General features: G+C 40.4%; 1 protein-coding gene across 2 annotated transcripts in view; it reads right to left on the reverse strand.

Moving 5' to 3' along the window:
- The window catches only part of CFDP1 (craniofacial development protein 1), a 145,153-nt gene that overhangs the window by 97,938 nt on the left and 22,100 nt on the right, over positions 1-25,115 (reverse strand). For both annotated transcript variants that reach the window (XM_049864991.1, XM_049864992.1), the window contains exon 5: positions 9,390-9,509. In XM_049864991.1, the coding sequence (XP_049720948.1) occupies positions 9,390-9,509 (120 nt within the window). The remainder of the gene's footprint in view (positions 1-9,389; positions 9,510-25,115) is intronic.

The raw sequence follows: 25,115 nt of genomic DNA on the forward strand, positions 1-25,115 counted from the left end.
AGATGCACATACCCCAGGATACAGCTATCCCACTTCTAGGAACTTGTCTCCCAGGAACAAAAGCATGAGAACATAAAAATATATGTAAAAGGATTTTTATTACAGAATTATTCATAAAAATTTAGAAAACAAAATGTTCATCAATAAGGGAACCGTTACTTAAATTATGGAATTCCACACAATGGAATATCGCACAGGGATAAAAAAAATGTAGATGTTTATACTGGATCTGTAAAGTAAAAATACAAATTGCAGATCAATATACACATTTTTTGTTCATTTTTGTTTTAAAAATAAAGTGTACATATAGATACAATATATTAGCATTAAGCACAGGGAAGGATCTGCCCAAAACTGTTAAAGAGTCAATAACTATTAGCCTCTGGAGTTGGGAATGAAGGGAACAGGCAGATAAAATGGAACTTTCACTGCCTATTTCTGAAAAAAAGTTAAGCAGTGGAAACGGGCCACTTTTACTTCCTTATTTGTATTTTTAAAGTTAAAATAAGAATAAAAACAAAAACAAAAGCTTTTGCATCTCAAGGGAAAAAATAAGCAAAACCATCTTTTACTTTATAAGGACGACAGCAGAGTTGAAAACAAATTCTAATAAAAGAAAAATGTAGGAACTGTATAATATACAGAAATCTCATACAAAGAGACTAATCTAATTAGGCAAAGAAAAATGCAGCACTTAGATACCCAGTCTTAGGAACTCTTCGCTTCCTGGGATCTTGCCAAAGATAAGCTATCTTTTTAAGGGGAATTCTGCCCTCTAGTGTATACCTAAAAAAAAAAAAACAATCCCTTGCCATCCAGTCAATTTTGATTCATAGTGATCCTATAAGACAGAGTAGAACTGCCCTATAGTGTTTCCAAGGCTGTAAATCTTTACGGAAGCAGACTACCACTTCTTTCTCCCATGGAACAACTGGTGATTCAAATCACATGCCTTTTGGTTAGCAGCTGAACACTTAACCACTACGCCCCGGGGCTCCGTGCACACTAAAAGAAGTTAAAACCCATGAGCAATTAAATCAATAAATTAGCCTTATATAGTTAACCAAAAGTTTCCACCTCACTCCAAACGCATCATAATTCTCTTCTTAAAGGAAGGTCTCCATTATTCTGTACCGAAATCAATTTTCTATTATCATACTAAGCAAACTTTGTGAATGCCATAACTTCAGCTACCCATTCTTCCTACCAGTCCCTACTGACCAAAGAAGCGCCTAAAGCTCTTTCCTGACTCAGATTTCACACCAAAAGGAATTTGGCACAATACAGGGTATAGAAATACAACAAAGTAATGTTTTTAAAGTCTGTAATACAAATATGCACTTGGACCATAAGAAATCATTGATCTTTGAAACCTGTTGACACTGTAACTCAAGGCTAAAGGCAAGGGAAAAGGGGTGTTCTGTGTATAAAGTTCACCTCCTCATAGGATTTTCTGAGAACACCAGAATTTGTTCAACTCTGGGCAATCTTGAAAGCCACGAGGGACACTTTCTAGGGTCATAATATTTGCTGTCAGTATTCAGTCTAAGCTGACAGAGGTTAGTTACCCCATGCAGGTGACCACGTATGAATAAAGTTCTTGCTAGAACTTTTCTAGGTTTGGGATTCATTTAGATGCTCACATTGGCAGGGACTTCAATCCTGACCAAATGTCAAATATCCTCCAAAAAAAGGAAAAGAAAAGAATGCCATTAGAACCTCCATTCATAATTCCTCTAGCTACTAGCTTGGCCTGGACCAATGAAGAATTTGAATATAACATGGCATTCAAAGACTCAAAACATTCTGGTGGTTCATGAGAGAAATCTTTAAAGAATTATTTTCCTTCTTCAATTCAAATCCATTCACTCTGTACCTGCAACACCTGCAGAGGCATACAAAAACAAGTTAAAACCTAATGAAACAGGGTATCAGTATCCAAAGAAGAACAAGGAGGTGAAAGGCAAGAGTGTTCTTGCCCTAACACAAAGCACACCATTCTGGAGCTGATAAATGAGGTAACAGCAGCACCACCAGGTCTGCCAGAATCGATCATTCCCACTGTCACCACTAGCTCCTGAAACACGTCTAACCAGTACAACCCTGGCTGCCAGAAGAAATACACTTAACACAAGCAGGCAAGGATATCTCCTAGCTGGCTCACCTGGCAACACTCTCACATAAACTGTGAATCAGTGTAGGGCCTATCTTAAATAAATCTCTTTTGAGATATAAAAAGAGCAGATTAATCAAGGATGCATAAGTGGAGGAAGATAGATGCCATGTCATATGAGATCTCCAAGGAACTAAGAAAACAGCAGCTGAAAAGAGAGACAAGGACCTTCCCCCACAGCCCAAAGAGAAAGTCTTCCTCTAGAGCCGGTGCCTTGAGTTCAGACTTCTTACCTTCCATACTGTGAGAAAGTAAATTTCTGTTTGTTAAAGCCATCCACTTGTTGTATTTCTGTTATAACAGCACTGGATAACTAAGACAAAGAAAATCCATTTCCAAATGGGATTACGACCACAAGCACAGAGGTTAGGATTTACAGCACGTATTTTTTAGGGACACAATTCAATCCACAACATTTCACCCTTTGGACCCAAAAAATGCATGTCCTTCCCATATGCAAAACACATTCACCCCATCACATCATCCCCAAAGTCTTAAATCAACTCCTTAGTAGAAGTCAATTATCACACGGAAATAGCAATAGCCATTATTACCCCACTGACTGACCATACCTTGTCCACAGCTTCACTGTAAACCGTTGACAGATTATCAATGTACAAACACTCCATTCCTGCACAGGGCCTGAAACCTATTCATATTTTAAAAATATGCTAGTCCCCCCTTCAATTCCATGATAGGAACGAGACTGAAATACAGCATAGGAAACCAGGTTTGGCCATGGTTAATGGGAAAAAATTTATAAAGGAAAAGGGAGGAAATACCTCACCTCACTTGCCTCAAAAATAACAAAATACAAAATAGAATCCTTCATCAGTAATAAAGTTGAAGAGAGATTCTTTTAACAAAAAAGGCCAATTAGGAGAGTAAGAAGGCTGGTGGTATGACACACTGGCCGAGAGCCCAGGCTTTGGTCTCAAATAGATCTGGACTAGAATCCTGGCTCCGACCACTCATCAATTACATAACCTTCACAAGTTAACTTCACCTCTCCATGTTTCAGTTTCCTAATCTGTAAAATGGACACGAAGTTAGAGTCTACCTCAACGAAATCCACCACCTGTCAGTTTGTCATACTGTGGTGGTGTTGTCACAATACTGGAAGTTATGCCACCGGTATTTCAAATAGCAGCAGGGTCACCTGTGGTGAACAGGTTTCTGCTGAGCTTCCAGGCAGACTAGGAAGAAAGGCCTGGCAATCTACTTCCAAAAATTAGCCAATAAAAACTGTATGCGTCACAACAGAATACTATCCGATACAATGCTGGAAGATAAGTTCCCTAGATTGGAAGTTACTCAAAATACACAGTGGACAACAATGGACTCGAGCATATTAATGATCATGAAGACAGTGCAGGACCAAGCAACTTTTCGTTCTATTGTACATGGGATCATCGTGAGATGGAGGCAACTTGATGGCAGCTACCACCACCACTTCGTGAGTGTTCATGTGGATTAATAAAATAATATATGTAAACAGAATTTTGCCTAAAATTTGGTAGTCAATAAATAGAAGCTATTTACTCATTTCAAAAGGGTAAAGAGACATTTAACTTGCACTGCGAAGATATTAAGTCTGACATTTAACCTGGAGAACAAATTGATTCAAAAAGGAAACTGACATTGTATTAAAGAAAAACATGTTACGCCGGAGTGGGAGAAACACTTGCCTACTGGAACCAAGCAGAGAACATGAGTGAAGCAGCTGAGTAGGGATAGGGCAAGTGCAGACCCCTCTATTCTGCTCCAGCCCATTGCTGCCATAGGGAAAGAGGAGAGGGGTTGTGGCAGAACTTCTCATTTTTCAAGCAAAGCTGGTAATCCAGATTTCTGTGTCAACTTTTCTGATTTTTAAATACTGGTCAAATAAAATTAGATTTGATCCTGAACTGACAGTTTGTGACTGCCTGTCTTAGTGCAGGTCTTGAGCTAGAAGCTGAAGGAAAGGAGGGTGGCTGTATAATTGAGGGATTCCAACTCCGAGCTAAAACAGGTTATCTCAAAGGGGACAATTTTTCAGTTACAGAACTGTCCTGGGCAATGCATAATACTTATCATTCCTGAACCCCACCCATTAAGTACCGGTGGCCTCCTCAAGTTCTTTTGACAACCCAAAAATCTTACCGCACATTTCCGAGCACCTCTTACTGGGCAGCACCACATCCGCGAACAACAACAAAGTTTAATTTAAAAGTTAGTGGAAAGGCTAAGAATATCTGTTTACAAAGAGTAATAAAACAAGGACAGGGCAGCCCTGAGTGAACTAAACAAAAATCCCAAAGTTTCACCAAACAGGAAATCTCACCCAGTAGAAAGCTTAAAGCCTGTTACAGAAACTAATCAAAAGGCTTTATTTCCTCTCCTTACATGTAGAACTAGTTACAACAGAAAGAATCTGTTTTATCTTTTTATTTGGGTCATTGCTTTTATAGTGTTACTGGGTGTTAGAGTTTTCCATCTATCTCTTTCTTCCTAAACCAGAAGCTTATAACTGCACATACCTCAAAGCAATCATGAGTGCTAGATGTCCAGGCACCCAAATCACCTACCCCTTGGTAACACTCCTGGATTTTTTTTCTTATAGTTCATTCTCCTATTCAAGAGCATTTTCAAGTTACCATACAATCCAGCAATTCCGTTCCTGGATATATACCGAAGAGAAAAGAAAACACATGTCTACACAAAAACTTATATACAAGTGTTCACAGAAACAGTATTCACAATAGCCAAAGACTGGAAACAACCTTATGTCCATGAACCAATGAATGGATAACAACATATGGTATATTCATGCAATGGAATATTATTCAGCCATAAAAATACGTGAAATATTAATATATGCTACAATGTGGCTGAACCCTGAAAACATTACACTAAGTGAATGAAACCAGACACAAAGACCACATATTGTATGATTCCATTTATATGAAATTCAAGAATGGACAAATCTACACAGACAGAAAATAGATTAGTGGTTGCCTAGGCCTGGGAAGCAGGAGTGGGGCTAAAGATGGAGCATGGCTGCTAATGTGCAAAGTTTCTTTTGGGGGTGAAGAAAATAACTGTGGTGACAGGTGTCACAACTCTGTGAATATACTAAAAACCACTGAATTGTACAATTTAAACTGGTGAACAAATTGTATAACTTAAATTGGTGAAAAAAATATAGTATACGAATTACATCTCAATAAAGCTGTTGAAAAAAGAGCACATCTAATTTCAAATTATTAAATTGACAAAACATAATTGGCTCTCAAAGAATATCACTCGTAGAGTCCAAAAAATGTCACAGATTATGTTTGCTGGAATACCCACTTTCTTCTAATTATCTTAACTATTCTAATAATCAACAGAAAGTCCTCACACCATTCCTCTTTTGAAACAAGCTGAATTCTCCTCCACGGAATGGCCATTCTCTAGGCATTAAGTAACCTCACTACATACATATTTCTCCAGGCACATGGGAGGATCTTCATGAGAGGATCGAGCCAGGAGGGCAATTCAGATTCCTGAGGTAGCCTGTCTTTTTTTGTTGATGCAAATAAATCTGCTGTGAAAAATTTGGGGCCCTTTCCTTCTTAGTAAAAACACTTGAAATAAAATTAGATTCAGATTTGCAATGCTGCTCGCAACTCCTTTAAAAGGGCCTTAAAAAAAAAAAAAGGTCAGAGGTCTAATTGTTTGATCACATAAGATTGTGATCAAAATTTGAAAGCATTTCCTTCCAACATTGTGGCTATGCCTGGTTTTTGCTACTTTAAGTAAAATGCTCAATACTCTCTATCAAAAATTTTAAAAACTTAAAAGCCAAGCAAAGGTCATGTTTACTTATGTCTGAGGGGTCTGGGAGAGCTTAGACTGTCAACTGATTCAGCAGAAAGACACTGCTGCACAAAGGCGAGGTTCCTGGGCACTAGTCAAGTATGCTGAACACTGACAGCCACAACAACGTTCAGGCATCATTGTCTTCTCGGGTCTGTCATCTGGCTCTTGTATGGCACTACGAGGAATTCTGTCTCTCCCACCTTTGGGTTAAACATTGCTAAGCCGACACCAACCATGTTGTTTGAAATTCAACGGTACACACTTTTTTTTTTTTTGAAACTCAATAGACCAAGATGACAAAATTACAAAGGAAAATGGTGTTTTCCACCCTTTTGATTTATTGCTTTAGGTTATTCCTTATCAACAAGGAGGCAGTTAAATAGTAAACCCTTAACATCTAGGATTATAAATTTTAATGAGACTAATGATAGCTTACAGTTAGAATAAAATAAACAGTAAATGTGGGGGTGAAGCCTGGCCAGCCGGATGCCCACAAACACTCGTAGAAGCTGACCCAAGTAGCTAGTCTTGGTGGTGAGGATTGAGGGGTGACAAGGTAAAAAGGTGGATCAAGATAACCACTCAGCTTGGAGTGACAAGCCAAGGGAATTTAGACAAACTAAACTAAGCATAAGGAGCCCTGGTGGCATAGTGGTTAAGCACTCAGCTGCTAACTCAAGGGTCTATGGTGCTCAGCATTAAAAGATGTGGCAGCACTGTGCTTTCAACTACCAAATGTAGATAGAGCTCTTCTTGCCATCTCTGATTCCTGCCTCTAATTAAAATTGGGTGTTTGGTTTACTTCTTTCCCAAAGCATAAACTTCAGCTTTTTATAGCCTAAGCAGTGTGCTATTTTAAACATGTGGAGGAAATGCAATTTCTGTTACAAACATTTGCTCCTCTGAATTTGTTCTCATTTGTTAGCAAAAGAGATGTGGAACAGGATGTTTTACTCTCCTCTTCTCGTTTTCCTGTATTGCTTAAATCTGTTTACAGAAGGGGAAAATAAACAAATAAAGTGTTTCTGCTGGACAATTTCTATAAACTGAAACAGCTCAAAAGATGAAACTAGAAAAAAGTTTGTAGAAAAACCACTTTATTGCATTAGGGTAATTTTCTTCTTATAAAACTGAATCATTTATGTAGATTCTTCCCTAGAAAAGACCTGTCATGCCCTGCATGTGCAGGCTGCAGCAGATACTGTTTGCCCTGATAAAACGTGCCCACCCAGACACTCCCGAGCAGCTGAATTCCTCTGGCCCTGTCTTTTCCCAAGCACAATTATAACTGTAAAAGCTTTCTGAGATGCAGTTCAGAAAAATGATCACACTAACCTTGAAGGTCATTTTCTAGATTTATTCAGAAATTCAAGGTAATCTGTATCGTAATTAAATGTGCTCCCATTTTCAAGTACAGCTGTGAGGACTTTTACTAAAAAGCACTCAGCAGACACATCCTTGTAATACGTTATATTCCATTACAGCTTTAAAGAAACTGATTTTGAACAAATTTCACTATAACCCTTTATAAGAAGTTTGGCAATTCATTAATCTTTTGAAGACACTTAGTTCGATAGTGCCTGCTGGCTCCTACCAACTCCCTCTCCACCTTCCTTTCCACTGCTCTCTGCCCCAGGAGCTGTCCTGCAGGGACCACATCAATGGGGCCCTTGCCCTCAGTGGCTAAGGAGAGTGCCTGGTAAGAGATGGGAAGGAGGGAAGAAAGGGAGATCTGGGTATTTATTCTCTTGGCTTCCCCCTGGGCAGTCCACCGCTCAACTGAAGGTCTTGGCTCCTATCATGAGGCACACTCCACAAGGCCCTCTCTGCCTTCCACTCCCAAACTGCTCCCCATCTTGCTCCTTTAGGCCCAACGGTGGTAAGTTAGCCTCATTAGTACTAGCCCTAGGGATGCAGCACTACTCCTAGCCCGGTGGTTTTCCACTACTTTTGACTTATTAAATTCTCCTTGAAGTATGCCATCTGTTTCCTAATGGGCTCAAACATAGCAACAATTGAGAGGATGGCACAGGACTGGGCAGTGTTTCATTCTGTTATACGTAGGGTCACTATGAGTCAGAACCAACTTGACAGTACCTAAAAACAACAACATCTGTTTCCTACTGAGTCTCTCTAATAGAAATATCATCTCAGCAGATTTCTTATCCTAGAAAGGCTATCAGCTCTTTCTAAAAAAAGGAAGGTATGGATATAGAATGCAGCGAGATTTCCATGAGAACTTAGGTGACTTACATAAACTAAACAAGCTGTCCTCACTTAAGCTGGCACTTTTCCTTCCTCTAGTTATTTCATAATTATAACGTGTACATATGCACATATACATATAACATATTACCTTGACATTATTATAGTAACAGAATTATATGAAACAAATAGTTTTCGGGTAATATCTCCAAGCACCAAAACAAAAAAATACAAACCCACTGCCACTGAGTCGATTTCGGCTCATAACGACCCTACAGGACAGAGTAGAACTGCCCTACAGGGCTTCCAAGGCTGTAATCTTTATGGAAGCAGACTGCCATTATCTTTCTCCAGTGGAATGACTGGAGGGCTCGAACAGTTGACCTTTCAGTCAAGCCAAGCGCTTAACCACCATACAACCAAGGGCTCCTTTCTCCAAGCACCAACCGGGATTATTTTAAGAAGAAAGACCCAAGGAAGGTAGAAGTAAAAATTGTCCTAGTTGAAACTATGCTAGCAAGCTAAGGTAGAAGGAGTTTTGCCCTTATTCCTCTCTGGCAATTATAGAGGCAACTTTCATAGTAACACTTCTAATAAATTTAATAGACACCAGATACAAGTCTGGTAATCCAAGTAAAAGCTCACAGAGGGCTAATTCCAGATGCAGTCTTGAGTAGTGTTTTCAAAATCAGCTATAGCAGATTATAAAGCCGATTTAGTGGGTCATAAAAAAAAAAAAACGGTTGCTATTCAGTCGATTCCAACTCATAGCGGCCCTATAGGACAAAGCAGAACCGCCCCATACAGTTTGCAAAGAGTGCCTGGTGAATTCAAACTGCTGACCTTTTGCCTAACAGCTGTAGTTCTTAACCACTATGCCACCAGGGTTTCCCAGTGGGTCATAATACCTTTTAAAAAGACACTACACACAACAATGTAAAATAGAAATTATCACAGTGCATCACATAGGCTAGAATCAAATAAGAAACCTCTGGCTAACTTTTCTTTTCAGCTTCCATTCTGAAAAGTATTTCAGCAAGAAGCCAAAGCAGCAGCATGCTTTCCTCTCTCAGGAAAGGAGTCATGACAGCTCCACTCAAGCTGGTCCTTGTACTGAGAGCAGCTTCTCCGACATGCCAGGTACTGGGGCTGAAACCTGAATACTCACCCTGACCCTGCAGGGAGTGAAGGCAGAGCTGAAGGGACATTTGCCTGTGGCTTCTCTTTCTCATTTTGCTTCAAGAAGGATTTGGCTTCTTTAGATGTAGCATCCACTTCCTTAGTCACCCTGTACCAAGGAAAGACACATCAAGTTTGTAAGAGGAATAAAGAGAGAAAAATAAAATCTAAAAAAAAAAAAAAGGACTAAATGACAACTCGGGAAACATTCACTGGGTTTTCAATAAATTGCTGGTTGCTGAGCTTTTTTTTTTTTTTTTTAATTGTACTTTGTACAAGACAAACTAGCTTCTTATTAAACAATTGATACACATATTGTTTTGTCACATTGGTTACCAACCCCACAACATGTCAACACTCTCCCTTCTTGACCTTGGGTTCCCTATTACCAGCCCTCCTGACCCTTTCTTTCTGCCTTCCAGTCCTTGCCCCTTGGCTGGTATGCTCATTTACTCTAATTTTGTTTTATGGGCCTATCTTTGGCTGAATGGTGAACCTCAGGAGTGACTTCAGTCCTGAGCTAAAAGGGTGTCTGGGGACCATACTCTCAAGGCCATACTCCAGTCTCTGTCAGGCTAGTGAGTCTGGTTTTTTTCTGTGAGTTAGAATTTTGTCCTACATTTGTCTCCAGCTCTGTCTGGGACCCTGTATTGTGATCCCTGTCAGAGCAGTCAGTGGTGGTAGCGGGGCACCATCTAGATGGGCTGAACTCAATTTGGTAGAGGCTCTGGTAGTTGTGGTCCATTAGTCCTTTGGACTAATCTTTCCCTTGTGTCTTTGGTTTTCTTCATTTTCCCTTGCTTCCGATGGGGTGAGACCAGTGGAGTATCTTAGATGGCCGCTCACAAGCTTTTAAGAACCCAGACGCTGCTCACCAAAGTAGAATGGAGAACATTTTCTTTATGAACTATATTATTCCAATTGAGCTAGATGTTTCCTGAGACCATGGTCCCCACAGCCCTCAGCTCAGTAATTCAGTCCCTCTGGCTGCTGAACTTTATGACTGAAGTTTACTACCACAGTTCTAAAAAAATGCATTTTCCCTATTAATATTTACAAATGAACGATAACGTATATAAATTTTATCTCCCTAAAACTCTCCCCTATGACTTCCGTCAATAAAAACTTCAGTAGTCACTACTGAATCACAGCCCATCATGGGCTACTGATTTGGAGGCTGAAAACGCCTCACACTCTACTTCACCCGTAGCTTAGTGTTCAGATTTACAGGTCCAATAAAAAAGCAAAAAGTACAAGTTGAGATATCTGAGAGAAAAACACCTGCATTATTTCAAGAAGAACAGCAGTATAGATGATTGGAAGTATGGAAACAGAAGGTTCCTGCTCTGTATCTAAAACAACCCAAAGATGAGACAAAATCCCTTAAAGCTGGCTAAATTAGCAAAAATTTGGGAGTGGAAGAAAGCAATGCAACTGGAAATCTTGACCAATTTCAAATCTGGAAAAACTGCCCTCAGAAGAGTTGAGTCCTAAAGGACCAAATAAGGGTATTTATGACACCTAAGATTTGAGATAAAGAGAGATGGAGAAATGCCCAATTCCAATGCCTGTCTAGGCTTGCCAGGTCAACACAAACATCTGAAGAATTTTGTTTAAAGTCCAATCTATCTGTAAGAGGATCCAAGATTATGGTCACTGTATTATGAGTATTTAACTAGGTTGTCCAGAATACGACTGACCAAAAGTCATCACAGGTGAATCTTATACATTCCATCTCTATGTACTCACCCTCTAAGTCCCTCCATCTAGGTTTCCTGAAACCAGAACAAAATTTTCTTATTAAGAATCACCTCACTTCTGCGCAGGGCACTATATCCTGTATACACATAGCACAGAATAAGAGTTTGAGAGTTTTGTATTAAGAATCCCTCCTAGGAAAGACTGACAAATTAATCCTGAAGGCTGACTTTAAGAAAAATATGTCTGAAGTAGCTGCAGGTCTAAGATGGCTGAATGATACAACCTGAAGCCAACAAGCAGCTTAGAACTGAGCTGAGCCAAGCCTAAACCAGCTGGACCCAGATACCTGGAGTCATACAAGCAACAAACAAATGCCTCCTGTTGTAGACCACTAGGTTGTGGGGTGGTTTGTTATACAGCATTATTGTAGAAACAGCTGATTGACAAACTGAAACGTAGGGGTTAAATTACTTGTTCAAGACTATCCAGATTACATAGCAATGCTAGAGAAAACCCCGTGGCAGACTGTATTTTTAAAAAATGACCATCACACATCCAAACTCCCTGAAGGACCAAACTGCTAGGCTGAGGGCTGTGGGAACGTTGGTCTCAGGGAACATCTAGTCCAATTGGCGTAACAGAACTTATAGACAAAATGTTCTACATTCTACTTCGGTGAGTAGCATCTGGGGTCTTAAAAGCCTGTGAGCATGGAGAGGCTGCAGAGATACTGGAACTCTTATACACTGCTGGTGGGAATGTAAAATGGTACAACCATTTTGGAAATCTATCTGGCGTTTTCTTAAAAAGTTAGAAATAGAACTACCATACAACCCAGAAATCCCACTCTCGGAATATACTCTAGAGAAATAAGAGCCTTTACACGAACAGATATATGCATACCCATGTTTATTGCAGCACTCTTTACAATAGCAAAAAGATGGAAGCAACCACGGTGTCCATCAACAGATTAATGGTTAAATAAATTATGGTATATTCACACAATGGAATACTACGCATCAATAAAGAACAGTGATGAATCGGTGAAACATTTCATAACGTGGAGGAACCTGGAAGGCATTATGCTGAGTGAAATCAGTCAGATGCAAAAGGACAAATATTGTATAAGACCACTATTATAAGATCTTGAGAAATAGTATAAACTGACAAGAACACATTCTTTTGTGGTTACGAGACGGGGGAGGGAAGGTGGGAGAGGGTTATTTACTGATTAGTTAGTAGATAAGAACTACTTTAGGTGAAGGGAAGGACAATACTCAATACAGGGAAGGTCAGCTCAACTGGACTGGACCAAAAGCAAAAAACTTTCCGGGATAAACTGAATGCTTCGAAGGTCAGCGGAGCAAGGGCAGGGGTTTGGGGACTATGGCTTAAGGGGACTTCTAAGTCAATTGGCAAAATAATTCTATTTTGAAAATATTCTGCATCCCACTTTGAAGTGTGGCGTCTGGGGTCTTAAGTGCTAAAAAGCGGCCATCTAAGATGCATCAATTGGTCTCAACCCACCTGGAGCAAAGGAGAAGGAAGAACACCAAGGTCACACAGTAACTATGAGCCCAAGAAAAAGAAAGAGCCACATGAACCAGAGACTTACATCATCCTGAGACCAGAAGAACCAGATGGTGCCTGGCCACAACCGATGACTGCCCTGACAGGGAGCACAACAGAGAACCCCTGAGGGAGCAGGAGAACAGTGGGATGCAGACCCCAAATTCTCATAAAAAGACCAGACTTAATGGTCTAACTGAGACTAGAAGAATCCCAGCGGTCATGGTCCCCAAACCTTCTGTTGGTCCAGGACAGGAACCACTCCCGAAGACAACTCATCAGACACGGAAGGGACTGGACAATGGGTTGGAGAGAGATGCTGATGAAGAGTGAGCTACTTGTATCAGGCGGACACTTGAGACTGTGTTGGCGTCTCCTGTCTGGAGGGGAGATGGGAGGGTAGATAGGGTGAGAAACTGGCAAAACTGGCAAAACCGCCATGAAAGGAGACTGGAAGGAGGGAGCAGGCTGACTCATTAGGGGGAGAGTAAGTGGGAGTATGGAGTAAGGTGTATATAAGCTTATATGTGACAGACTGACTTGACCTGTAAACTTTCACTTAAAGCACAATAAAAATTATTTTAAAAAAAGCCTGTGAGCAGCCATCTAGGATACTCCACTGGTCTCACTCTGTCAGGAGCAAGGGAAAATGAAGAAAACCAAAGACACGTGGGAAAGATTAGTCCAAAGGACTAATGGACCACAACTACCAGAGCCTCCACCAAACTGAGTCCAGCACATCTAGATGGTGCCCGGCTACCACCAAGGCTCTGATGAGGATCACAATAGAGGGTTCTAGACAGAGCCAGAGAAAAATGTAGAACAAAATTCTAACTCAAAAAGAAAGACCAGACTCGCTGGCCTGACAGAGATTGGAGAAACCCTGAGAGCGTGGCCCCTGGACACCTTTTCAGCTCAGTAATGAGGCCACTGCTGAGGACCACCTTTCAGCTGGGGTCTGAACAGGCCCATGGAACAAAGAAAGACTGGGGCGGGGTGGGGGGCACCACCGCTGGGACAGGAACTGAAAGGTAGGAGGGAACAGGAAAGCTGGTAATAGAGAACCCAGGGTTGAGAAGGGTGAGTGTTGACATGTTTTGGGGTTGTTACGCAGTGTCATACAACAATGTGGGAACTAACTGATGAGAAACTAGTTTGCTCTATAAACCTTCCTCTAAAGCTCAATAAAAAAAATGTTTAAAAGAAAAAAAAATTGGCCATCACATTATTTCCCATCCCACATGCTCTTCCCAAACCTACCACGCCCCCAACAAGAGGGAGAGTCTACTTCACCACCCCCTGAATATGAGTAAACCTCTGTGACTGGCTAGACTCATAGGGTTCAGTGGAAATGGTACTACATGACTTCTTAAAACAGAACTTCAAACAGTTTTCCATCAAAATACTGTTTTTCTTTGCCTGGCTTCCTTCCCCACAGTGTTGCACTAAAATCCTGTTTCCTTTGCTTGACTTCCTCCACCATGGCTTTGCATTAAAATCCTTCTTTGCTTGGAAGTTACATGTAAACCCTACTGTACATGCATAATATGATTAAGAATGTTGCTGATGTAACTTGTATTAACTCCCTACTTGTAAACCCCTTAAAAGTAACTTTTCTCCTTGCCCTTAGGAAGGAGACTTGGCAGCAGCAGCTCCAACTGACACCTTTTCCTTCACAATGAAATAAAGATGCCTTTCCTGCTCTCCCACCTCAGTCTTGTTTACTGGCCAATTCAAGTCACATGGAACAGAGCCTGGGGTTTCCACATGGTAACATTTTTGGCGAGCAGGCCAGGAGCCATCTGCTTGGTTCCTGAGATGGACTGGACAACACACCGGCTCTGATGTCTGGCGCCACCAGGTTTCTCCTGGAGACCTTGTAGCAGGCTCTGAAAGCCGATATGCCTCAGACCAACGGTGGTTCCTCAGTGGGAGACATGAAATGCGCTTGGGTTATTTGGTAATTCCTAGGTAAGGCCTTTGAAGGCTCCCAAGAAGTGGGAGAAATTGACCATTGAGGGCATTAGGGACCTGAGGTTATTTGGTAAATAACATTGTAATTCCTATGTAAGGCTTTAGAAGAATTCCAAGAAGCAGGAGGAATTAACCACTGAGGGCACAAAAGGAACTAGGTACCTGTTAGGTTGGTGCACCAGATTAGGTCACCTGATCTCCGACCAAGGCCCAAAGTCCATTAAGTGTGGAAAAGACAGTCTTTTTAACAAATGGTACGGGCAAAACCAGATATCCATCTGCAAAAAAAATGAAACAGGACCCGTACCTCACACCATACACAAAAACTAATTCAAAACATATCAAAGACCTAACTACAAAACCAAAATCTACAAAGATCATAGAAGAAAAAATAGAATAAACCCTAGAGAACCTAATACAAAGCAGTAACAAGATACAAACCATAACAAACAATACACAAACTCTAGAAGATAAGCTAGATAACTGGGATCTTCTAAAATTTAAATACTTACACTCGTCAAAAGACTTCACCAAAAGAGTAAAAAGAGAACCTACAGACTGGTAAAAAATTTTTGGCTATGACTAATCTGACAAAGGCCTAATCTCTAAATTCTACAGAAAAACCCAACACCTCTACAACAAAAAGACAAATAATCCAATTAAAAAATGGGCAATGGAAATGAAATGACACTTCACCAAAGAAGACATTCAAGCGACTAACAGACACATGAGGAAATGCTAGTGATCACTAGCCATTAAGAGAAATGCAAATCAAAACCACAACGAGATAAACCATCTCATCCTGACATTACTGTCATGAATCAAAAAAACTGAAAATAACAAATGCTGGAGAGGCTGCAGGGAATTGGAACTCTTATGCGCTGCTCGTGGGAATGCAAACTGGTACAACCATTTTGGACAATATGAGCTTCCTCAGAAAGCTAGAAATAGAAATATAGTATGATCCAGCAATTTCACTCCTAAGAATATATCCTAGAGAAATAAGAGCCATCACACTAATAGACATATGCACATATGCACACCCATGTTCACTGCAGCATTGTTCACAATAGCAAAAAGATGGAAACAACCTAGATGCCCATCAACATATGAATGGACAAACTTACGGTACATACACACAGTGGAGCATTACTTAACAATAAAGAACAACTATGAATCTGCGAACCATCTTACAACATGGATGAATCTGGGAGCATTATGCTAATTGAAATTAGTCTCAATTAGTCAAAAGGACAAATACTGTATGAGACCAAAATTGTAAGAACTTAAGAAAAGGTTTAAACACAGAAGAAAATATTCCTTGATGGTTACGAGGGTAGAAAGGGAGGGAGAGGGAAATTCACTAACTAGATAGTAGACAAGAATCATCTTGGGTGAAGGAAAGGACAACACACAATACAGGGGAGGTCAGCACAACTGGACTAAACCAAAAGCTAAGAAGCTTCCTAAATACAACCAAACACTTCAAGGAACAGAGTAGCTGGGGCTGGGGTCTGGGGACCATGGTTTCAGGAGACATCCAGGTCAATTGGCATAACAAAGTTTATTAAGAAAACGTTCTGCATCCCACTTTGGTAAGTGGTGTCTGGGGTCTTAAAAGATTACAAGCGGCCATCTAAGACAAAGCGATTTGTCCCAACCTACTTGGAACAAAGGAGAATGAAGACCATCGAAGACACAAGGAATATATTAGCCCAAGAGACGAGGGTCACATAAACGGGAGACTCCATTAGCCTGAGATCAGAAAAACTAGACGGTGCCCCCAAGCCCCCATTACCCCAGCTACCACCAATGACCGCCCTGATAGGAAACACAACAGAAAGTGCCTGGCGAGCAGGAGAAAAGTGTGGAACAAAACTCTAATTCACATAGAAAGACCAGATTTAATGGTCCAACTGACACTACAGGAACCTTGGAAGCCATGGCCCTCAGAACTAAAACCACTCCTGAAGCCTCTTCAGACAAAGACTAGACTACACTATAAAACATAAGGGGGGCGGAGCCAAGATGGCAGACTAGGCAGACGCTACCTCGGATCCCTCTTACAACAAAGACACGGAAAAACAAGTAAATCGATCACATACATAACAATCTACGAACCCTGAACAACAAACACAGATTTAGAGACGGAGAACGAACTAATACGGGGAAGCAGCGATTGTTTCCAGAGCCTGGAGCCAGCGCACCAGTCAGGTACGGCAGGAGCACAGAGAGCTGCTCAACCCCCATGAACTAACCCCGGGAGGGGGACCAGCCAGTTCCGCGGGCGGCGTGGGACGCAGCCCGTAGGAGAAGTCCCCGGGAGGCAGTGACTGGTCTCGGAGCAGGAAGAGCAGTGTCCCAGCCGGGCAACCGTCCCGCCAGGATTTGGACTGGACGCAAAAAAAAAAAAACACGGAGAACTGCTCCACCCCCCTGAACTAACCCCGGGAAGGGGACCAGCCGGGTCGCGCGGGCGGCGTGGGACGCAGCCAATAGGAGAAGTCCCCGGGAGGCAGCAACTGGTATTGGAGCTGGGAGAACAGCGTCCCAGCCAGGACACTCGGTCACGGCACAAGCACGGGGAGCTCCTCCACCCATCTGAATTAACCCCGGGAGGAGGCCCAACTGGTTCGCGGAGGCGGCATGGCCACGCGGCTGGAGGGACGAGAAGTCCCCGGGAGGCAGCGACTGATTTTGGAGTCGAGAGTGCACCGTCCCAGTAGGGGAGCCTTGACGCTGGGCGTGCGGCTGGAAGCAGAGGATCTGACCGTGACTCCAGCGGGCCAGACCCCCCAGGGGCAATCTCCACACAGCCAGCACACATAGGTGACGCGCCCGCGGGAATCTCAGATATAATAGTCATTCCAAGCAAGACAAGCAACTCTGGCTATATTCTGAGGTGCTACTCTCCTACCTCTCTGTTCCCTCTCCCACCCTCCCCAGGCGGCTTCATTAACATCCGAATAGCCTGAGCCAGAGGGAGAACTCTGATAGGGATCTGACTGCATTTTTTTTTTAGCGGATTTTCTGGAAAAACTAGTTTCCCAGTGATGGCTCGGAGACAACAATCCATATCAAACCACTTAAAGAAGCAGACCATGACAGCTTCTCCAACCCCCCAAACAAAAGAATCAAAATCTTTCCCAAATGAAGATACAATCCTGGAATTATCAGATACAGAATATAAAAAACTAATTTACAGAATGCTTAAAGATATCACAAATGAAATTAGGATAACTGCAGAAAAAGCCAAGGAACACACTGATAAAACTGTTGAAGAACTCAAAAAGATTATTCAAGAACATAGTGGAAAAATTAGTAAGTTGCAAGAATCCATAGAGAGACAACATGTAGAAATCCAAAAGATTAACAATAAAATTACAGAATTAGACAACGCAATAGGAAGTCAGAGGAGCAGACTCGAGCAATTAGAATGCAGACTGGGACATCTGGAGGACCAGGGAATCAATACCAACATAGCTGAAAAAAAATCAGAGAAAAGAATTAAAAAAAATGAAGAAACCCTAAGAATTATGTGGGACTCTATCAAGAAGGATAACCTGCGGGTGACTGGAGTCCCAGAACAGGGAGGGGGGACAGAAAACACAGAGAAAATAGTTGAAGAACTCCTGACACAAAACTTCCCTGACATCATGAAAGACGAAAGGATATCTATCCAAGATGCTCATCAAACCCCATTTAAGATTGATCCAAAAAGAAAAACACCAAGACATATTATCATCAAACTCACCAAAACCAAAGATAAACAGAAAATTTTAAAAGCAGCCAGGGAGAAAAGAAAGGTTTCCTTCAAGGGAGAATCAATAAGAATAAGTTCAGACTACTCAGCAGAAACCATGCAGGCAAGAAGGGAATGGGACGACATACACAGAACACTGAAGGAGAAAAACTGTCAGCCAAGGATCATATATCCAGCAAAACTCTCTCTGAAATATGAAGGCGAAATTAAGATATTTACAGACAAACACAAGTTTAGAGAATTTGCAAAAACCAAACCAAAGCTACAAGAAATACTGAAGGATATTGTTTGGTCAGAGAACCAATAATATCAGATATCAACACAACACAAGGTCACAAAACAGAACGTCCTGATATCAACTCAAATAGGGAAATCACAAAAACAAACAAATCAAGATTAATTAAAAAAAAAAAATACACATAACAGGGAATCATGGAACTCAATAGGTAAAAGATCACAATAATCAAAAAGAGGGACTAAATACAGGAGGCATTGAACTGCCATATGGAGAGTGATACAAGGCGATATAGAACAATACAAGTTAGGTTTTTACTTAGAAAAATAGGGGTAAATAATAAGGTAACCACAAAAAGGTATAACAACTCTATAACTCAAGATAAAAGCCAAGAAAAACGTAACGACTCAACTAGCATAAAGTCAAACACTATGAAAATGAGGATCTCACAATTTAATAAGAAAAACGCCTCAGCACAAAAAAGTATGTGGAAAAATGAAATTGTCAACAACACACATAAAAAGGCATCAAAATGACAGCACTAAAAACTTATTTATCTATAATTACCCTGAATGTAAATGGACTAAATGCACCAATAAAGAGACAGAGAGTCACAGACTGGATAAAGAAACACGATCCATCTATATGCTGCCTACAAGAGACACACCTTAGACTTAGAGAAACAAACAAACTAAAACTCAAAGGATGGAAAAAAGTATATCAAGCAAACAATAAGCAAAAAAGAAGAGGAGTAGCAATATTAATTTCTGACAAAATAGACTTTAGACTTAAATCCACCACAAAGGATAAAGAAGGACACTATATAATGATAAAAGGGACAACTGATCAGGAAGACATAACCATATTAAATATTTATGCACCCAATGACAGGGCTGCAAGATACATAAATCAAATTTTAACAGAATTGAAAAGTGAGATAGATACCTCCACAATCATAGTAGGAGACTTCAACACACCACTTTCGGAGAAGGACAGGACATCCAGTAAGAAGCTCAATAGAGACACGGAAGATCTAATTACAACAATCAACCAACTTGACCTCATTGACTTATACAGAACTCTCCACCCAACTGCTGCAAAATATACTTTTTTTTCTAGCGCACATGGAACATTCTCTAGAATAGACCACATATTAGGTCATAAAACAAACCTTTGCAGAGTCCAAAACATCGAAATACTACAAAGCATCTTCTCAGACCACAAGGCAATAAAACTAGAGATCAATAACAGAAAAACTAGGGAAAAGAAATCAAATACTTGGAAAATGAACAATACCCTCCTGAAAAAAGACTGGGTTATAGAAGACATCAAGGAGGGAATAAGCAAATTCATAGAAAGCAACGAGAATGAAAATACTTCCTATCAAAACCTCTGGGACACAGCAAAAGCAGTGCTCAGAGGCCAATTTATATCGATAAATGCACACATACAAAAAGAAGAAAGAGCCAAAATCAGAGAACTGTCCCTACAACTTGAACAAATAGAAAGTGAGCAACAAAAGAATCCATCAGGCTCCAGAAGAAAACAAATAATAAAAATTAGAGCTGAACTAAATGAATTAGAGAACAGAAAAACAATTGAAAGAATTAACAAAGCCAAAAGCTGGTTCTTTGAAAAAATTAACAAAATTGATAAACCATTGGCTAGACTGACTAAAGAAATACAGGAAAGGAAACAAATAACCTGAATAAGAAACGAGAAGGACCACATCACAACAGAACCAAATGAAATTAAAAGAATCATTTCAGATTATTATGAAAAATTGTACTCTAACAAATTTGAAAACCTAGAAGAAATGGATGAATTCCTGGAAAAACACTACCTACCTAAACTAACACATTCAGAAGTAGAACAACTAAATAGACCCATAACAAAAAAAGAGATTGAAACGGTAATCAAAAAACTCCCAACAAAAAAAAGCCCTGGCCCGGACGGCTTCACTGCAGAGTTCTACCAAACTTTCAGAGAAGAGTTAACACCACTACTTCTGAAGGTATTCCAAAGCATAGAAAATGACGGAATACTACCCAACTCATTCTATGAAGCCACCATCTCCCTGATACCAAAACCAGGTAAAGACATTACAAAAAAAGAAAATTAGAGACCTATATCCCTCATGAACATAGATGCAAAAATCCTCAACAAAATTCTAGCCAATAGAATACAACAACATATCAAAAAAATAATTCACCACGATCAAGTGGGATTTATACCAGGTATGCAAGGCTGGTTTAATATCAGAAAAACCATTAATGTAATCCATCACATAAATAAAACAAGAGACAAAAACCACATGATCTTATCAATTGATGCAGAAAAGGCATTTGACAAAGTCCAACACCCATTTATGATAAAAACTCTTAACCAAAATAGGAATTGAAGGAAAATTCCTCAACATAATAAAGGGCATCTACGCAAAGCCAACAGCCAGTATCACTCTAAATGGAGAGAACCTGAAAGCATTTCCCTTGAGAACGGGAACCAGACAAGGATGCCCTTTATCACCGCTCTTATTCAACATCGTGCTGGAAGTCCTAGCCAGGGCAATTAGGCTAGACAAAGAAATAAAAGGTATCCGGATTGGCAAGGAAGAAGTAAAGTTATCAGTATTTGCAGATGACATGATTATATACACAGAAAACCCTAAGGAATCCTCCAGAAAACTACTGAAACTAATAGAAGAGTTTGGCAGAGTCTCAGGTTATAAAATAAACATACAAAAATCACTTGGATTCCTCTACATCAACAAAAAGAACACCGAAGAGGAAATAATCAAATCAATACCATTCACAGTAGCCCCCAAGAAGATAAGATACTTAGGAATAAATCTTACCAAGAATGTAAAAGACCTATACAAAGAAAACTACAAAGCTCTACTACAAGAAATTCAAAAGGACATACTTAAGTGGAAAAACATACCCTGCTCATGGATAGGAAGACTTAACATAGTAAAAATGTCTATTCTACCAAAAGCCATCTATACATTTAATGCACTTCCGATCCAAATTCCAATGTCATATTTTAAGGGGATAGAGAAACAAATCACCAATTTCATATGGAAGGGAAAGAAGCCCCGGATAAGCAAAGCACTGCTGAAAAAGAAGAAGTGGGAGGCCTCACCTTACCTGACTTCAGAACCTATTATACAGCCACAGTAGTCAAAACAGCCTGGTACTGGTACAACAACAGGCACACAGACCAATGGAACAGAATTGAGAACCCAGACATAGATCCATCCACGTATGAGCAGCTGATATTTGACAAAGGACCAGTGTCAATTAATTGGGGAAAAGATAGCCTTTTTAACAAATGGTGCTGGCGTAACTGGATATCCATTTGCAAAAAAATGAAACAGGACCCATACCTCACACCATGCACAAAAACTAACTCCAAGTGGATCAAAGACCTAAACATAAAGACTAAAACGATAAAGATCATGGAAGAAAAAATTGGGACAACCCTAGGAACCCTAATACAAGGTATAAACAGAATACAAAACATTACCAAAAATGATGAAGAGAAACCCAATAACTGGGAGCTCCTAAAAATCAAACACCTATGCTCATCTAAAGACTTCACCAAAAGAGTAAAAAGACCACCTACAGATTGGGAAAGAATTTTCAGCTATGACATCTCCGACCAGCACCTTATCTCTAAAATCTACATGATTCTGTCAAAACTCAACCACAAAAAGACAAACAACCCAATCAAGAAGTGGGCAAAGGATATGAACACACATTTCACTAAAGAAGATATTCAGGCAGCCAACAGATACATGAGAAAATGCTCTTGATCATTAGCCATTAGAGAAATGCAAATTAAAACTACGATGAGATTCCATCTCACACCAGCAAGGCTGGCATTAATCCAAAAAACACAAAATAATAAATGTTGGAGAGGCTGCGGAGAGATTGGAACTCTCATACACTGCTGGTGGGAATGTAAAATGGTACAACCACTTTGGAAATCTATCTGGCGTTATCTTAAACAGTTAGAAATAGAACTAACATACAACGCAGAAATCCCACTCCTGGGAATATACCCTAGAGATACAAGAGCCTTCATACAAACAGATATATGCACACCCATGTTTATTGCAGCTCTGTATACAATAGCGAATAGTTGGAAGCAACCAAGGTGTCCATCAACGGATGAATGGGTAAATAAATTGTGGTATATTCACACAATGGAATACTACGCATCGATAAAGAACAGTGACGAATCTCTGAAACATTTCATAACATGGAGGAACCTGGAAGGCATTATGCTGAGCGAAATTAGTCAGAGGCAAAAGGACAAATATTGTATAAGACCACTATTATAAGATCGTGAGAAATAGTAAACCTGAGAAGAACACATACTTTTGTGGTTACGAGGGGGAGAGAGAGGGAGGGTGGGAGAGGGTTTTTTATTGATTAATCAGTAGATAAGAACTGCTTAAGGTGAAGGGAAAGACAACACTCAATACATGGAAGGTCAGCTCAACTGGACTGGACCAAAAGCAAAGAAGTTTCCGGGATAAAATGAATGCTTCAAAGGTCAGTGGAGCAAGCGCGGGGGTCTGGGGAACATGGTTTGCGGGGACTTCTAAGTCAATTGGCAAAATAATTCTATTATGAAATCATTCTGCATCCCACTTTGAAATGTGGCGTCTGGGGTCTTAAATGCTAACAAGCTGCCATCTAAGATGCCTCAGTTGGTCTCAACCCACCTGGATCAAAGGAGAATGAAGAACACCAAGGCCACACGACAACTAAGAGCCCAAGAGACAGAAAGGGCCACATGAACCAGAGACCTACATCATCCTGAGACCAGAAGTACTAGTTGGTGCCCGGCCACAATCGATGACTGCCCTGACAGGGAGCACAGCAGAGGACCCCTGAGGGAGCAGGACATCAGTGGGATACAGACCCCAAATTCTCATAAAAAGACCAAACTTAATGGTCTGACTGAGACTAGAGGAATCCCGGCGGCCATGGTCCCCAGACCTTCTGTTGGCACAGGACAGGAACCATCCCCGAAGACAACTCATCAGACATGAAAGGGACTGGTCAGCGGAGGGGGGAGAGAGATGCTGATGAAGAGTGAACTAATTATATCAGGTGGACACTTGAGAGTGTGTTGGCAACTCTTGTCTGGAGGGGGGATGGGAGGATAGAGAGAGAGGGAAGCCGGCAAAATTGTCAAGAAAGGAGAGACTGAAAGGGCTGACTCAAGAGGGGGAGAGCAAGTGGGAGTAGGGAGTGAGATGTATGTAAACTTATATGTGACAGACTGATTGGATTTGTAAACGTTCACTTGAAGCTTAATAAAAGTTATAAAAAAAAAAAAAAACATAACATAATACTCACAAAAAGTGTGCTTCTTTGTTCAAGTAGATACACGGGACTAAATGGGCAGCTCCTGTCCAGAGGCAGGATGAGAAGGCAGAAAGGGGTAAGAGCTGGTTGAATGGACATGGGGAACATGAGGTTGAAAGGTGGAGTGTGTTGTCACATTACAGGGACTGCAACTAGGATCACATAACAATATGTGTATATATTTTTGTATGAGAAATTAACCTGAACTGTAAACTTACACCTAAAAAACATTTAGAAAAAAAAGTATACAAGGGACATACCAGCCCAGGGCAAGGACTAGAAGGCAGGAGGGGACAGGAAAGCTGGTTGGATGGACACAGTAAACCTGTGGTGAAGGGGAGCAGGTATGCTGTCATACTGTAGGGATTGTAACTAGCGTCACATGAAAATATGTATGTAAGATTTTGTATGAGAGATTAATTTGAGCTGTAAACTTTTACCTAAAGTACAATAAAAAAATTTTTTTAATTAAAAAAAAAAAAATTAACAGAAGACTTCCAGAACTCTTATGTAAAAGATGGCTTCACAGACTGCAGCTGATCCATGATCAGGTAGAACAGAAGTTAACTACGTAAGGCTGAGTAAAAGAATCCTACAGGTTTTATGTGGGAACGCTACTGATGTTTTAAGAGCCCACTTTCTGGGGATAAGAAATCATTTTCCTGTCTCCCAAATTACCTAACTAATGGGTTTAGATATTGTAACTCCTGAATTAGAAGTTCTTACTGGTAAACTTAACATTGTAAATATCATAACCAGAGAAGTGTCTGAAATTCATTCGTTTAGATTTTACAAAATAGAAGAGCATTAGATTTCCTATTAATTCTCTCAAAAAACAGTTTTGTGCCATTTCTCCTTCTGAGAAAGTAACCCACGACTGTTAATAGATAACCAAGGAGGGGCAGCTTCCCTGGGGAAGAACTTAGCAAGTTTTACACTAATTAACTTTAGATCTTCAACAGGACAGGTGATCCTGTATTGATACATGAGAAAATGCTGACCATGTATTCTCTAATGAAAATTTAGTTGTCACATGTAAATTTTTCTATACCTTCTGTTTCCTCTAGACAAATTTTCTGTGCTCCATATGGA

The sequence above is a fragment of the Elephas maximus genome, chromosome 21 (genome assembly GCF_024166365.1).
Source record: "Elephas maximus indicus isolate mEleMax1 chromosome 21, mEleMax1 primary haplotype, whole genome shotgun sequence".
In the NCBI taxonomy this organism is placed as follows: domain Eukaryota; kingdom Metazoa; phylum Chordata; class Mammalia; order Proboscidea; family Elephantidae; genus Elephas; species Elephas maximus.